At 35.4% G+C, this 17,360-nt stretch overlaps 3 protein-coding genes across 17 annotated transcripts in view; 2 read left to right on the forward strand and 1 right to left on the reverse strand.

The window, feature by feature from the left end:
• The window catches only part of LOC108038199 (IDLSRF-like peptide), a 41,842-nt gene extending 31,169 nt beyond the window's left edge, over window positions 1–10,673 (forward strand). The window contains exons 4-5 of the mRNA XM_044457048.1: window positions 4,072–4,270; window positions 7,536–10,673. Of these exons, the coding sequence (XP_044312983.1) occupies window positions 4,072–4,270; window positions 7,536–7,683 (347 nt within the window). The 3' untranslated portion in view covers window positions 7,684–10,673. The remainder of the gene's footprint in view (window positions 1–4,071; window positions 4,271–7,535) is intronic.
• Window positions 10,674–11,831: 1,158 nt separating this feature from the next.
• Window positions 11,832–17,360, forward strand: part of LOC108045988 (dystrophin) — a 153,623-nt gene continuing 148,094 nt past the window's right edge. For 14 of the 15 annotated variants that reach the window (XM_044457247.1, XM_044457256.1, XM_044457248.1 and 11 more), the window contains exon 1: window positions 11,832–12,192. In XM_044457247.1, coding sequence (XP_044313182.1) covers window positions 12,075–12,192 — 118 coding nt within the window. In that variant the 5' untranslated portion in view covers window positions 11,832–12,074. Of the gene's footprint in view, window positions 12,193–16,514; window positions 16,835–17,360 lie in introns of those variants that run through there. The other variant, XM_044457246.1, reaches the window with a different exon arrangement.
• LOC108038200 (succinate--CoA ligase [ADP/GDP-forming] subunit alpha, mitochondrial) lies at window positions 13,477–14,679 on the reverse strand. Its single transcript, XM_017114947.2, has one exon. The coding sequence runs from the start codon at window positions 14,557–14,559 to the stop codon at window positions 13,534–13,536; it is 1,026 nt and encodes a 341-aa protein (XP_016970436.1). The 5' UTR covers window positions 14,560–14,679; the 3' UTR covers window positions 13,477–13,533.

Genomic DNA, 17,360 nt, shown 5'->3' on the forward strand with positions numbered 1-17,360 from the left:
AAACTTTATCTTGGCCGTGTTGCATTCCAGCTTTTTTTGTGGCACTTGCTGCCCACTGGCACCTAATCAAATTAGTCCAAGCTGCAGCCAAGTTTTCAAACAAAATCTCAAAAACTTTCTCCGCATTTTCGTTGTTCATCAACTGAGGTTTTTTGGAACAAGTTTCAAGTGCAAGGGAAATGAGCTCCACGTCAGACTGGCTGGCGGAAGTTGGTCCAATCTCATTAAAGTTTTTTATTTATGAGTATAACGCGGGGCTTATATATGAATAATATGGTACGACAATAGTTTAAAGTAGAAATAATACCAAACATTTTGTTTTATATTAGTTTAAATGTTATTAAATGATTCAGTTCGGCAAAAAGTCCAATTTTGCAACATAAAAAAAGATTTATTGAATGACTCGCGTTCGGCTAATTGAATTTGGCTTAGTCCCTTTGCCTTTTGATATCAATTAAATTTGCCTTTTAGTTTTTGGCCTCGCGCGGCAGGGGGAATTGATTGCTATCACCAAAGTAATTGCATAAAATTGAAAAGCAATTAAAGGAAAAAAGAAAATTTTATATAGGAAACTTTACACATATAAAGTGAATAAAAAAGGAGAAAATGAGGGACGAGTAATGGCAGTAAAAGTTATTATAGTTACCCAAATTATGTCATGGATGGGCAAATTGGCGTGATAAATTATAAAATTCGGTATCTACGCACATATACAAACAAAGGCCGCACAAATTGGGCAGAAAACTTTACTTTATGGTTGAGGGTAGAAGATTTCCACCCGCTGAGTTAGCTGAAAACGGGAAATGCGAAACTTGAGGCCAAACAGCAAATTGTTGCTGCTAATTGCCAGCAATTCGGTTTCCCGAAAGTTGAGCTTCAAGCCAACAATCCACCTTTCTCCCACTTTGGCCCACTCCTGCTCTGAGACCATGCCGTTTTCCTTGTCTTTATCTTATTCAGGCACAATAGAATAAATTTTCGTTGGTTTTCCGCCTTTGTTCAGCTTCGCAAAAAAAAACTATTTTCCGACAATGAAATCATTTAGGAAGTGTCGGTTGCTTTGGCGCTGGCCTAAGTTATGGCTTCAACCTCGGCGGTCTTTGATAAATTATTCGCCCAGTTTCTCCTTATTATCTCCACCTTCTCCTCTTTTATTCGGCTGCTGCCCTTATTTAGCAGCTAGGCAACAGTTGAAATACAAAACGAAGCCTGAACTCCAGGTTTTTGCTTGGGCTATCACTTGTGTAATTACTAGAGCTTAAGGTCTCTCTAAAAAATATACACATCATAAATAGGCCATTACCATTGGGTCCACTAAAATTGGATTCTTAAATGGTACACATTGTATTGAAAAATCAACAGTTAAAGTTCAACAAAGAAGAAGAACATGTCATCAAAGGTACTTTCACTATAACCACATACATTTCCATAAATAAAATGCGCATTCTTCTCTTCATAATATGTTTTTCCAGTATGCAAATTAGGAAAAATATTTTATTAAAGTTGCTCAGGCTCTTGCTCTGAACCATTATTGGCTGGCAGAAAAAAGGGAACGCAAATAAAGGGAAACGAGTTAAATTGCAATAAAAAGTATTCGAAAAACTTTTAACAAGCTGCATTCGAATACCCTTGGGAAATTAGCATAATTTTGCATACATTTTATCAGCCAAAAGCAGCGGAGAAAGTTTTAAAAAATGTTAACCCGCACTGGGGCAGCATTACCACGTAGACTTAATCTAAACTGCTGATATACATCGTCCGGAATATGTAACAAGTTAAAGGCAAACAACAGGCGACAATCCCGACTCCCACAGCCAGGCATTCCATCCCCCCCCGCCAATCGACCTCGGTCCCCCGAGTGAAGCGCACAATACACGGAGGCGCCGAAGCTCGTGTAGACGACTCAACGGAAAATGCAAAGAAAAGAGGTTTTTCAGCTGTTTCGATTGGAAAATACCCAACATTTTCAGTTAAAGAAAATGCCAAAATATCTGCTTATTAATGGCATACCAAGAGTATTTTATATTCAGGGTTAAAAATTAGTACATTAACATTAGTACAATTAGTACATCATTTTTAAAAGAAGTCTTAAGTCTTAACTCAGTCAATATTTAAAAATTATATTTTTAAAATGAAAAAAAATATAAAATGAAGTTCAATTAAAAAATGTTGGTAAAACATTTGTACTAAAGTGTCTAGTAGTCTACTAGTGTCTTAAAATCTCATATAAAGGTGTTTAAATGTATGCTAGAATATATTTTTAATATGAAAATCCGAATTATTAACTACGAAAGTCGTTATATTCTTCATTGCACCTTCTTGGTCCCCTTTTAAAGGGAATTCAATACTCAAAAAATTTCTGTATGTTGTGCACTTAAAATGTTGTAATTAAAAATACTCTCCTAAGTAGATTTATTGAGACTAGAATTTAGAACAAATTCTGTGAAAGACGTCGATTAGGGTATTAAAGTTTGGTTTTTAAAAAGTACCCCACACCTTAACAGTCATTTTTCAAGTTTAATTAATAAAACAGTTTGGAAGGGGGTAATTTCCACCAGAGACCACGAGTAAAGCTAATTGTGCACATTTATCTTAATGACAATAAAACAAAAAACGCACAGTCACCCCATAACTAGAGGGTATTAAAAGTGCAAAAAAAGGGAAGGGGAAAGTGGTTTGCAAACGTCGCCATTTGCATAACAAATACAGCCAGTAACTGTATCAACACACACACATCGGGAATAAGACCCATCTAGATACGTGTCCTTGCAGCCATTAAAAATGCCAGCATATGTGAGTGAGTACTGAGGGAAGGATGGTGCACCCGTGGGTTAACAAGTGCAGTCAGTGGGTTAAAAAAGCGACGCCAAGCGCCGTAAAGTCTGCCCTTTGTGCATGACTGACTCGACGGACTGGTTGACTGAATACCTGACTGACTCAATGACTGACTTACTGACTGACCCACAAATGTTTGTCGGAGCCAAAGAAAACACAAATATAAACACAAAAGAAAATGGCGAAGGGAAGAAATGTGAATAAATGGGGAGAAACCTATTCAACAGGAGCATGAAAACGAAATGAAAAATATATATTCCTTTATGCTGAGCAAGTGCCTCGAAGTGAAAAAACCCGTAGAAGGGGGTTTATTCGGCAAATGCTAAATAAAACCTCCAGTTCTACATAAAATAGAAAAGATTTCATTTCAAACTTTAGAAATTTATTCATTTAACATACAATTTAAATGGCATTGAAGTTAATTTAATACTTACCAAACAACATACTATCACTATCTCTTTTATACAATTGCTTTTCATACTTAGATTTTTAAAAAAACAGTTCCCTAATTTATTCCGAATATTTTAAATTTTCAGATTTTGTTGTTTTATATTGTGTGAGTAAAACAACAAAATCTCTGTTTAATTAAAAAGGAAATTTGTGCAAATCTATCTACTTTTTGCTAACTTTAACACAAAGCAAAATAAAGTTAAACAAGCAAGTCCGAGTTGCAAAAAAGGATAGTGGAAAACTTTTTTGTATCGTTTTACGTAAATGATATTTTTTATTGCCCTTTAATATTTAAAGAGCTTCAGCATTGTCCGAAAATATCAAATCTCGCCGGACGCTCCAGCTTTACACCCCCTTAAATAATTCATTCCGGAGTAAGGACTATTTTCATATGCACGCGTGCGTTTAAAGTTGAATGTGAAATGGGGAATGTGAGCAGCAAGTTTACTATTAATATTAATGGCTAGGAAATTGTCAGTCCGTACAAAAAAATTGAATTAACCTTAATAAATATGTTGGCAAGTACAATTTAATTTTAATGACTTGTAAGTAAAAATGTTTTCCTCATTTATTAATTAACAATGGAATATTGATTCCGAATGGTTTGTCGCCTTAATGAACAAAAATCAATTAAAATGTGAATAAATTATGAATGCAAATGCATTAAGCTGATAGTAATGAAGGTATGCCGAAGTTTATTAATTACTCTGGCGGGGGATTTCCCCTTACCCGACAACGTAATTTAATTGAAACCGATAAAAATGATGTTTGTTTTATTAATTGCAGCCAAAAGGCCGCCGGTCGAGGAGACTGCATCCTTCCTTCAGAGCCTGATCGCCTCGCACGGACCCAATTACCTGGAAAAACTTTTCGGCAGCAAGGCACGTGATGCCCTTTCACCTCTGGGCGGTGTGGATAAGGTCGCCATCGCTTTAAGTGAGTCGCAAACGATTGAGGACTTTGGCGCTGCCCTTCATCTAATGAGGTGAGTACTCCTAAACTATCCACTTCCACTGCAGCTCATAACTTTTGGGAGTTTCTACACTGAGGAACAAAAAGGGAAAGACCGTTCTTAAAATAAAAGCCTTTCAGTTAAATATCGTTAGTTATTGGGAATTTAAATGGGATGTCATTATAAGTTTTTTTATTTATTAAATCTTTTACTTTATTAAATCAAATCAATAAACAACAAATTAGTAAACAATATTACGTTAAGTCTGAAAATTAAATAAAGAGATAATGAAGAACCAAGAATTTTCTTTTAAATATTAATGTTTTGGAATACTAAGAAACCAAGGAAAAACCGTTGCGAGATGGAATGTAATAAATACTATTTTGGTTTTCTACAACAACATTCAGTGCCTTGTACGGCATATTAACCCTTTCCAAACTGATAAAACTAAAAAATACTTTCAAAATCCAAAAACCCAAACTATTGTTCTGTAATAATTTTTCTCTAAGTGAAGTGCTCTTGGGTGCAATTTGTGTGCTTCAGTTGGTTGTATGGCTGCCACAGAAGCCCAAAGCAAAATTATTTCCCCTTTTTGTCAGCTGCTTTTCGAGCATGAAAAATAATTTTAGCCAGGTTCTAAGCTCCTCTGTGTTATATAAATAATGAAAGCGCTTTAAGAAACTTTGGCATAGCTCCCGGCTATTTTTGCTTTGTGGGGGAATCCTTTTATTCGGATGGAACTATGTTGTGGAAGTCCAGAGGCCAGCCTTTGTCCTTGTCCTTGTCCCATGAATTATCTCTGCATTTGGTAGTGTGCGTGATTCGAGTCCCTTTTCTCTGCTATTTTTGTGGCTGCTGGAATAATAAAATTTGTCCGGTTAAAGGCATGCACACAAACAGCATGTACACGAAGTGTCATGAAATTTTAAAATATCTAGTCGTATTTATCATGTTCTTGTTTTTTCGGTTTTATTTTACGGAGAGCTTCTTTATGGCTTGTGTGTTTTTCATAATATTTGCTTGACTTGTCCTAAGCAAATAAAATATTTGCCCATGCCTAATGAATTCAATTATGAAATGGGGGAAAACCAGAGAAGACTTTTGGGACATGAGTTTATACACTGATTTAATGAAAGGCCAAAATGGAGTTTTGCATTTTTCTATAAAGCTGTCATAATTTGAGAAAAATGGTGTGTGAAACAAGGGTTTCTGCATTAAAAAATGTTTTTAGTTTATAGTTTGGTAAATTATTATGAGGAACGTAAATTCAGAGTCAAGCTAGGAAAATTAAGCCTTTTTAAATCAAAGTTTTTACGCCTTTAACCCTGTCGATTACGCTTTGTTAGGCACAAACATGTGTTTCCAGCTGTCTTAATTACATTATACTTCAGGCATTCGCCTCCCTGCGTCATGCGTCATGCCACAATTTCCAAGATAAACAAAGAACAATTTTAATTAACAAAAACAACAACAAGCGAAGTGAACACAAACGAGGGAGATGCCCAAATATAAACACAGAGAAGTGCGAGAGGCACAGAACATGAAAGAAAAATTTTCATTAAATTAGCACAACAAAAACTAACCACAAAAATGGGGCCCCAAGGTGAGTTGGAGTGGCAATAATAATAATAATCATAAAACTGTGGGCCATGCAGACACAGGATTTCGACCTATGGGGCCAGACAAAAGGACATGAAAACATTTGCCTTCACGCACATGTTGATAAATTAGCAAGACACAGAAAGGGACGAAGCAATAGGGGCTGGGTGTAATATAAGAGGGCTTCGTTTGTCTGGCTAAGCTGGAAATTTACACAATTTCATCAAGGCAATTAATCGCCCAAGTGTCATAATGTCACTCCACCCAGCTCAAGTCTCTATCCCAGAGTCGAGAAAGGAAGGAGCGGGGTGGAATTGAATGGATCTCCTCGAGCCACAAGACACGCACAAATATTATTAATGTGTATTTTGCACTCTTGCACTCGCGTACACAGAAATAAATATCAAAGACGTTTTACCTTCGAGACAAGTTCATTAAAAAAGCTTTGATAGACTGTTTTTTATCGTTTATATTATTTTCTATCTTGTAATAATTATAAAAACTATTCAAAATGTATTTTGCCAAGTTTTATAGTTTGATTTCAATTGAAAATTTAATATAATATACTTTATCTTAAAATAAATAGGACACTAACTTTTTATAATAAATTATGTTGTTAAAGTTTAAAGTCATTTTCAAGTGATGTTAAATAACCAGACATATACAGATCATTTAATTTCTATATTTTGTTAACTATATTTTTTATCAAATTCAAGAATGTCTATGCCCAAAGTATTAAAACAGGGACTTTAAGTCCCTCATATTTTAAATTACAAACTATAGTTTCTAAAAGTTTTTCCAATTTTACATATTTTTTTAAGTATATTGAAGGGGAGATTTATTTTACTGTTCCAGCCCTAAATTTCTGTGTATCGGCCTCAGCGTTTTCTACCCACCTTACTAATTATGTTGATGATAATGAAGTTTTTCCAGCCGCAACAAGCGGAAAAATATGTGGGTATAGAAAAGAGCAAAGTAGGGCGGTTAGGGTCAAAGGACACCCCAGGATAGTAGCCACAAAAGCAATAAGAAAAACCAACAATACCTGGAGCGGCAACAGCAACACGTTACCTGCAGGGATTAATTAAGCAAAGCGTATAATTTGAGACCCCACCGCAGCAAAGCTAAAACATGTCCCTGTGAGTGTCCCTGTTTGCAAGTGCGTTTGAGGAGCTTTTTCTCATTATTTAAGTTGACTGTGTGCTAAAAGTTATAAAACTGAACTCAAAGTTAAACGGTATGCATAGGAATTTCAGATAGTTTTTCGAATTTATTTTTATATCCCGCAAGAATTATATATTTAACTATAACAAATGTGCAGCCAAAAACTTAATCATGTATTTATTGAACAGATAGAAATTGTTGTTTTAAAGCTATATTTTATTAAATAAATTCTTGCCAAACCCATAAGGGTATACACAACTTATAATTTATGAAGTTTATGCTTATTTTTATCACAACAGTTTGTCAAAATATGTATGAAGGTAAACTAAATGTATAAATAGAATACCACTGTAGCGCAATTTACCTTTTAACCCCAAGAACTATTGCGAGTTAAACACCATTTCATACACATCCCCTCCATTTCCGTGGCTTAAGTCGTTTGCCAGGAGAACTTTATTTAAGTTTTGCCATTAATTACAGGCAAGCTGCAAATTAACTCTACTAATCCAATTTGGTTTTGCATCTCATTTTTCAGATCGGACTTGGAACACTTGCGCTCGGTTTTCATGGCGGTGGAGAACGGGGATCTTGGCATGTTGAAGTCGCTGGGCATCAAGGATTCGGAGCTGGGCGATGTGAAGTTCTTCTTGGAAAAGCTGGTCAACACCGGCTTCCTCGACTGAGTAGCGCCAGATCCCGCTTCTGGATTTTATTACGCACACGCACAGCCCATCAATCCTAATTTCTATTCGTATTTGGGCACGCCCTACGATAATTACAATTATTAAATGCGAATTACACAGATACACACGAACCTACACTCATCGTCCACTGACAGAAAACACACACACACACCCTAGTCCATTTCAGCCAAAAGATATTTTCTCAAACTCTATTTTTGAGTATAATTTTGCTTTCCAAAGCCTTCTAACCAATTTTTTTGTTTATTTATTTTCTTTTTCAAACACTTTTATAGAAAAACAAAAATCAAGCAAACCAAAAACTAAAAAAAATTGCAAAAGACCACGAAAAAGCTACAAAAAAAATAAAGGCGCGAAGAGAAAATACATATGCTAGAACAACCAAAATTTCGAAACCAAATCGGCTGCTATCTAATGAAAAATAAATCTCAAGCTTTCTCCCAACTTTCTGCGCTCTTTCTTAGACTTTCCTTATGTGTTGCGTTTCTATCGCGATCTATATATTTTTTTGAGAAAATCTATGCGCAAATTTCAGAACATTGCGGAAAAAACTTCATTAGAAGTAGAAAAATAAAATGTGGAAGCAGGATCGTTTGGCAAAATACAAAAAAGGAAAGAAAAATATAAAACAAAAAATAAAAAAAGAAAATATATCAATGTTTATATAACGAACCTTTTTCTGAAACATATATATGTATACAGATATTGAACATTTTTATTGATGTATATGTAAAGTGTTTCAAGGCTTCTTAGATCCGTCACTTATGGTATTCAAAACTAAAGTCCCTACAGAAACAATGTATGCAAATCGGAAACCGAGGCTATCAGTAAAGAACCTTCCAACCATTTTCTTACGTACTTACCCAGTACACTTATCTTCTTTCGATAACCGTCTATTAATTATATACTATAAAAATATGGAATATTTGTTTAGTTCTAGTCAGTAAATGTAGCGAAAGCCCTGCAGCTATTGTTGTTTCTAGTAGAAGAAAAACTTTAATGTTTCAATACAACAAAGAAAATAATTAATAAACTAGACACACGTTAAAGTATCTACAATATGTATGTCGAGCTACTGTGCAGCAGTAAAAGAATTGGTCTTGAGTTGCATAATTCACGGAAGGTTTTGAGTGTCTAAAAAAATATCAATGAGAGATCTCAAGTTACATATTCAAAACAAATATTTATAAAGCCTAACCTTAATTTCAAAATAATACACACAACTTTACTCAATTTTCAAAATATATATTTCTTAGACGAAAAAAACACACAAAAGCAAATTGTAACCAAAATGAGATTCTCACGTTTTGAGGACCAGTTTTAGTTGCCAAAGAACAAAAACTGACCCAAACAATTTGGAATATTAACTAAGCAACATAAGAAATTGGCCCTCAAAACAAAAAAACACCTACTTACTAGTCTAAGAATTCTCTAATTCAAACATTCTTTAAACGGAGCACGGAATTGTTGACCAGATAGTGTGACAAGTAACTAAAACGAATAGAAATTGGAGGAGAAATTAAGAACACAACGTTAAATGAAATTTCTTTAGATTAAACCGAAAATTTAATGGAGTTATAAGTACCTTGAATTAGCTGATAGATCATACAACAACTACAGCAGAAGTAAACTATAATTATTTATTTGAATAAAAAGAAAGAAAAAACATTTTTATTATATAGTCGTCTATTTAAAATATATTTATGAATAAATATTTATTCGAAAAAAATTAAACAAGTCAAGAGTAATATTAAATGAATGAACAGAAACTGATCCATTGAACTATATATATATATATATATGTATTTGATAAAGAAAGGATGTGAGGAAATGCCCCATGTAAATAAAGGAGACAAACTACGAATTCCATAATCGATGCAAATGAAATGGATAAACCAAACACGAAAAATAAAAACAACAAAGTGATAATTTGTTTTTTCGTTCCATCAAAACATATTCGCCTGTACATTATAAATACTTTAAATATCTACAAAAAGTTTAAAAATCCAAAAAAATGGCGTTTTTTTCCTTGTGGATATTTTTTTAAACTTTAATATACAAATGCTATATACAAAACATAGACATCTTTTAATTATAAGCCACAGAACTTATATCGCATACATATCAGCAGATCTCTTGCCTAAGAAGAAACAAAACTGCAAAAGTTACAAACACACAAGAATCTATGGAATACAAAATATATGCAACATATCAATTAACAAAAACATATCAAATATGAAGACGAAAAGAAAGTTGAAATTAAATAACTTTAAGAAAATTATATATAAATGTATTTATGACAAAACACACCAAGGGTAATTTTTTAAATAATACTTCATTGGTTTTCTTTTAAATTTAATTGTGTTATTCGTTTTTGAATTCCATTTAAATAAATTGTCACTTGTTTCAGGGTTTTAACACCAAAACTGACCCATTGAAATCTTAAAACGCTGAAACAATTTCACAATACTGAACAACACATTTTTGTAGAAAACAAATATTAATCAAGCTTTGTAAAATTTAATTTAAAATTTAATTTAATTTGAAATTAATTTAAAATTTTAATTTAAGTTGCTAGACAAATTACGAACTAACAAAACCACCAGTAAAAAAATACACAAGAAATAGTTGAAATATATTTAAATAAAACGAGTAAACGAAACATATCAGTTACCGAAAAAATCGTAGCGAACAAAATACTCCAGCAACAAGAGACAAATTGCTCTTCAAAAATCAAACAAAAAAAAACTATATGCAATTCCAAAACAACATTAAAAGTTTGAATTAAATGCAGATGAACGAATTCGAGTTTTATGAAGAAAACCACACTACAACCAATACGAGTCTATGTGTAAATGCATTATAATTAGAATTGCAGAAAAACCATACAGAAAGAGGCGAAAAGAAATTTAAATAAAATTTTTAACATTCCAATGATGCTATTTCTTTGGTGTGCTGTTTTAAAAACAAAATATGATTGTTGTTTTATTTAACGGGAAACTGTTTATGAAAAAACACGGTTGGGATGTAAATATTTTCCATTCCGTAATCAACAATTTAGTTTATTACCAATTACTGATTACTTGCTCATAATGATTGTTATCGTTCAGTTTATTAATAACGTTATCATACTATTTTAAGGAATGGAACTTTTCTAAGTTCTTTTCTTCAATTTTCTTTTACAACTCTAACCCCAACAATTTTAATGTACGGCTATCACTCTAATGCATTAATTAATTGAAGGAATTCCAGGCGGACGACAGTCGTAAGCTATCTCAGTCCAAATTCTAAACGGGCGATAAGATATATGCTTGCGTCTCGCTTGCACTCGCACCCATCAAGAACTTCTCCCTAATTACTTTCGCTGAGGGAGAGTGAGAGCGAAGATAGCACGCGCTCTCAGTGCAAATAAAAGCGTATGTTTTTATACCCGGTGTTCTTGGAGAAAACATGGGTATAACAGGCATAAGGAGTAATTTTGTTTTTTATTTAATTCCTCTATTCCTATATCATTTATATAAACGGTCGAACTTCCATAGCTCGAACTTCCCTAACTCGAAATCAATATAAAACCAACTAGTTTTATTGGCAGTACAAATAATAAATAAAATCAAGTCTCTATAGCTCGAACTTATTTTGACGTCAGATGCTGGATCGTCTGTTTATAAAATAGAAAGAAAAAGTTGATGTCAGTCGTTACTTTAGAATAATTTGTTTGAAAACTAGTTTTCAATACTCCTGTTAGATGCTACAACTCTTAATTCTAGTATCTTTGCATATATGGAAATTAGCTTTGTCCTTGTAAAGAAATTTGACATAAATAAATCACAATTTAATTAGATAGCTTAGAAAAAAGGATAACTTTTTTTTAAGTAATTCCTATCTTTTTATTTATAGATCAGTGTTTAATTTTCTTGTGTTCCCAAAGCTAAAAAATAGAAGTGCGGGGTATCCTGTAGTCTACTGTCTCCATCAAAGAGTTCTTACTTGTTATACTACTTGATATTCTAATCAGCGTGTAGATTTGTTTGTTATTTTTGATAGCCTTCGTAGTATTTGCTCTTGATTAGCTGAGAACGCAGAACGGCGGCAAAAACCCTCGGCTCACCTTAGTCGTGTTTAAATTGGAAGCGCATGCGGTTGTCGGTCTCTCGGTTCTCAATCCTCCATTATCGGTGGCTCTGGGTGCCGTAAAATCCCCATCAAGTGTTTCCGGGGTTGGCAATTCTAATTGCATTTCCTCCGACCTCTAGCCTACAGTTCCTTGAAATAGATTTTCAAGAAATTAAAAAACAAGTGAATACTCCTTGCTGCCCAAGAGTATGCAACAGTTTTGAGTGTACTTCAGTGATTAAATCAAATTAAAAATCAAAATGCATGATCCCAGCGATTACGATTCCGTTTATAGCGAAGAGGATTTTCTGGACACCGTCCGAGGAGCTGAAACTCCTCCGCTCATGGACTACGAAGAATTCCGCGTGAAAACAATGGGTAAGTCTGGTTTTTGTCTTGGCCGTGGCCAAATTATTTATCGCTTATCTTATGTTTGTTATAGGCTTTAAAAAGTAACATTTTTGTTGATATCAGACTAATGATAAAACGCCACTGCGGACAATACTTTGGCATACAAAAATGAAATAGGCATGGGTGGAAATTTAGGTAGGGGTAAAATTATAGAAAATCATTGTTATAAAATAATAAATACTTAATTACTAAATCGAAATTCCCAACTGACCTTGATATTTATACCCTTGCAGAGGGTATTATAATTTTGGTCAAAAGTGTGCAACGCAGTGAAGGAGACATCCGACCCTATAAAGTATATATATTCTTGATCAGGATCACCTCCTGAGTTGATATAGCCATGTCCGTCTGTCCGTCTGTCCGTCTGTCTGTCCGTCTGTCTGTCCGTCTGTCTGTTCGTCTGTCTGTCCGTCTGTCCGTCTGTCTGTTTCTACGCAAACTAGTCTCTCAGTTTTAAAGCTATCGAATTGAAACTTTGCACACACCCTTCTTTCCTTTGCACGCAGTATATAAGTCCTATAGCTGCCATATAACTGATTGATCGGAAATGCCATAACTTTCGTGTTTGTAAAGTTAGGAAGTTGGGATTTTCTATGGGTTTTATATTTGGCCAACCAATCCGACCTACCAAATTTCATAAGGATCGGCCGACTATATCCTATAGCTGCCATATAACTGAACGATTGGAAATGCCATAACTTTGGTGTTTTTAAAGTTAGGAAGTTGGGATTTTTTATGAGTATTAAGAATGCATCATATGAATAATTTTGGAGAATATAATTTACAGAGTATTCTGCAAGGGTATATCAACTTCGGCTCCGCCCGAAGTTAGCTTTCCTTTCTTGTTTTTTTATTAATTGCTTTTTAACATTGTGTGCAACAATTAAAATCGCAATTTGAAAGGCCACTCCCTTCAACAGTGGTTCATATACTTGGATACAAAGCTATACTTATTTATTTTACCAACTATGGTACAATGACGTCGATTCGATAAAATCATATAAAACCCCAACCATTTTAATGTACGGCTATCACTCTAATGCATTAATTAATTGAAGGAATTTTTAATTTTTTTCAACTAAAAGATGTATAAAAACATAGTATAACTAAATAATCTAAAGGGTTTTTAGACTTGAAAAAATTACTACGATTATAATCGTAAAAAAAGTTTCATATATATAGCTGTCAATGTTTAGAAAAACGAACTCGTTTATCGTCTTCACCAAAAATCCATTAAATATGAAAATAGAATTTTTAAAAAGATCACTTGGTTCTTTTATTCGAGAAATAAATATTTTTCCTCACAACCTATTTCTTGCCAGCCTGGGCCTTCTGCTCCGGCTTGGGCACTAGCTTCAGGCGGATCATCTCCTCGAGAAGCGTGGTTCCCAGGTGACAAGGATTGGCGGTCATGCGAACGCCCACTTTCTCGAGGGCGGCGACCTTGTCCTTGGCCGCCCCCTTGCCGCCCGAAATGATGGCGCCGGCGTGACCCATTCGACGACCCGGCGGAGCGGTCTGACCGGCGATGAAGCCAACGATGGGCTTGGCCTCGCATCCTGTATTGTGCTCCTTGAGGTATTCGGCTGCCTCTTCCTCGGCGGTTCCTCCGATCTCCCCGATCATAATGATGCCCTTGATCTCTTTGTCGGGCAGAAAGACCTTGAGGGCGTCTATAAAGCTGGTTCCGTTGAAGGGATCTCCGCCAAGGCCAATACAAAGAGCCTGGCCCAAGCCCACTTGTGTGGTCTGCTGCACGGACTCGTAGGTCAAAGTTCCCGACCGCGACACAATGCCCACGACTCCCCTTTTATGGATATCGCCCGGCATTATGCCTATCTTGCACTGATCAGGTGATATAATGCCTGGGCAGTTGGGTCCCAGCAGGCGAGACTTCTCCTGGCACCTCAACATCTGCGAAATCCTGACCATATCCGACTGCGGAATACCTTCGGTGATGGCCACAATCAAACCAATCTCACTCTCGATGGCGGAGCAAATTCCCTCCGCGGCGGACGGTGGCGGTATAAAGATCACCGTGGCATCCGGTTTTACCTTTTCCACAGCTTCGGCTACGGATTTGAAAACGGGCTTCTTCAAATGCTCCGTACCGCCCTTTTTGGGATTCACACCGCCTACGATGTTGGTCCCGTACTTCATAGACTCCTCGGAGTGGAAAGTGGCCTGTTTTCCGGTGAATCCCTGCACTAACACCTTGGTCTCCTTGTTGACCTTCAGGTTGCACACCGTTTTGCCGTAATCCGCCTTGCCACGCCGCAAAATCTGGGGAGGAATGCTCCGCAGGAACATCTTACCTCCGCGATTTAGGGACATTTTCTCAGTCTCAGGATTTGGGCGGCTGTTTCCTTTTTTTTGTGCCGAAAAATGTTATTTTTGGGCCTTGATTTTAAATAGAGCTCTAGTCGAAAATGTTTGCCGGATGACAGGGATTGACATGCAACTTCTCAGAGAAGGTTCTGTCTGCGCCTGCTTTGTTTTCATTCAAAAGTTAAAATATATACATAGCTAGTGCTTTAGATGTTGACATGAAAAGACAAATTATTTAAATTAAATTTTAAATTCAACTCGTTGGTTGCTATATTAGGTACCTAAATTGTACAATAAGTTTTAAGATTCATTTTAATTCATTAAAAACCTTTCAAGTTACCACTCCCGCAAAATAAAAACATTTTTTTTAGGAAAACGCATGTTCATATCACTTTGCTGAGTTAAGCTAACATTTAATGCAAAAAAATTGATTGTCTTATAGCCTCGTCAAAGAAATAAACAATTCTTGCTGCAAACTACGCTTAATTGCCAAAAACTTGTAAAATATAAAAAAGAGCTCGTGTGATTCCTATATTAACATTTTTTTTTAACTTATGTCCCCCAGAACCAAAAGTTTGCATGAAGTTTTGATGGGCAAATAATAACATACATATTTGTTTCTAAAAATACTTTCCATATCAGTAAATTCCATACATGGCGTATCAGTACATTTTTAAAAATGTCTGATAAAATGAAACATTGTTTGCATTTGCATTTTACTTTAGAAATTAAGTGAATTTTTAATCGGTTACTTTGACCCACTGTGAGCAGCCCTTGAATTAATTCCGATTCGATTTCAATTGAATTCCAATAGGCCCATCTTCCTCTCTCTCTCTCTTTCTCTGTCTTTCTGAGCGCTACGGTTGAAAATGAAACGTGTTAAAGGCGCGCTTAGCGCTCTCCCTCTGTATCTCTCCCAGTTGGGCTGCAACCCGTTCCAATAAGATCATCGAAGAGAGCGAGGAAAAAGAAATAGAGAGACCTGAATCTCCATATATTTTTTCGATCGTTTCAGATCGCTTTTGGACTTCGGAGTGCAAAGACTTAAAGCGCGTCGGAAAAACGATATGTAGTTTTCGATTTTTTCTACCGCCGTGGTTTTAATTCTCGGCTTAAAAGAAGTAACTAAAGAAGCAGAAAAGAAAAAGCCATTAATTAGCAGCAAAAAGTGCGTTATCTTAAAGTTGTATAGCCAAAAAAGAGGCAAAGTGCAAAGAAAGTGGCCAAAATGAGCAGAAAATAAAGAAAATCTTATAAAAAGCTGACGCAAGTTCAAGGTGTACGCGTGTGTGTGTTAGTGTGCCACAAGTTGTTTAAACAAAAATGCAAAAAGCAACAAATTCTTAAGAATTTTAACAGCAAGTCCAAGGAATTGCATTTAGTATGCCAAGTTTGAGATTTTTCCTTGGTTTTTAATAAGTTTTTAGGTGCTTTTGACTCTTTTTTCCGAACAAACACACATACACACATTCTTGATTCTTTGACTCACAAATTACCCACGATTGCAACAACAAAACTGTTGTCTGTACCACTTGCCACACGTTCCATTTCTGGTTTTCGCTTTTTATGCCGCCTGTTCCGGCCATTGCCAACGTTCCGCTTTTAACCGGTGTTTGTTTTTTAAAGAGAGCCAGTGGGGGACAGTGCGAGAGAGAGAGAGGGACCGCGCACCTGTGTGATATCTCATAAGAAATTGATAAAGAAAAGGCAAAAAATAAATAAAACAATCAAATAGGTAAACAACGCAGCTTGTTAAACTTACAAATGGCAGGCAAACAAACAAAAAAACTCATTAAAAGCAGAGGAAAATCCTAACGGTAGTTGCGTGACTCCCGCTCTTTCCGTCTTTCTTTTTATTCCACGCTTTCTTTTGTTTATTTTCGTCTTTGCGCATGCGCATGCGAAAAAGTTATTTGTTTTTTGGTGGGAAATTTAACACAAAAGTCTGATTGGACAATATTTCGTAGCACACCTTAGCGATTAACGCGAATTATTACGAAACGATAAACAAAACAGAAAGGTGCGAAAGTTGTCAAAAAAAGGAATGTGGCGACATCAGCTGCCATTCCACGAAACCGATCAATCAAATCGAAATAAATAACCCGAATTGTGCTCCATGTGATTCAACGAGATTTTATATTTCAATTCGACACGACCTTGAAAAGCATAGGTTTTATGTTTGCCTTGTGATTTTAACTTGTTCGACACCAAACCAATTCGCCACTTTGAGGATTAGGCGAACCAAGGATTATTACGAACATGGAACCCGGAATTTTAATTGGTAAGACTTCATATGTTTTTTTCAAATTCCAGGAGGAAAACTTATTAAAAATAAAACAGTAAAGTTAAAGCTGAGAAACATTTAATTTCCGAACAATTATTCCCAACAAAACTTTAAATTTAACATTTGCTTAGCCAAACGGGTTGTTTTTTCTTTTCAAGTTGGTTTACAGTACTGCATAATATTTTTTACTTTTTTAAAGCAGCGTTGTGAAAACATTCTGCATAGTAAATAATAAAAGACAATAGCTTTCTCGCGTTGATTGCAAGTCAAATTTTTCCACTTTCAAGTGAAGTTGAAATGTTATTTGAAAAGTATTTTGTATTTATTTATTCCCACACATGTTCAGAGATAATTACAAAAAACTCAGTGGATGATCCTACCCACCCCCAGCCCGAAAATTAACCCCATTGAGGGGAGAGCAATCATTTCGAGAGCTCAGAACTCGTGCCCCCATTTCACATCGCTGAAATAATTTCCATGCTTTCTTCAACTGCAAGACCGACTTAAGAGTCGGAGACAAACA

Source organism: Drosophila rhopaloa, unplaced genomic scaffold (assembly GCF_018152115.1).
Source record: "Drosophila rhopaloa isolate 14029-0021.01 unplaced genomic scaffold, ASM1815211v1 contig_155, whole genome shotgun sequence".
NCBI lineage: Eukaryota > Metazoa > Arthropoda > Insecta > Diptera > Drosophilidae > Drosophila > Drosophila rhopaloa.

Excerpts from the sequence above, each read along its gene's own strand:
- LOC108038200 (XM_017114947.2), bottom strand. The coding sequence starts at position 14,559 with ATGTCCCTAAATCGCGGAGGTAAGATGTTCCTGCGGAGCATTCCTCCC.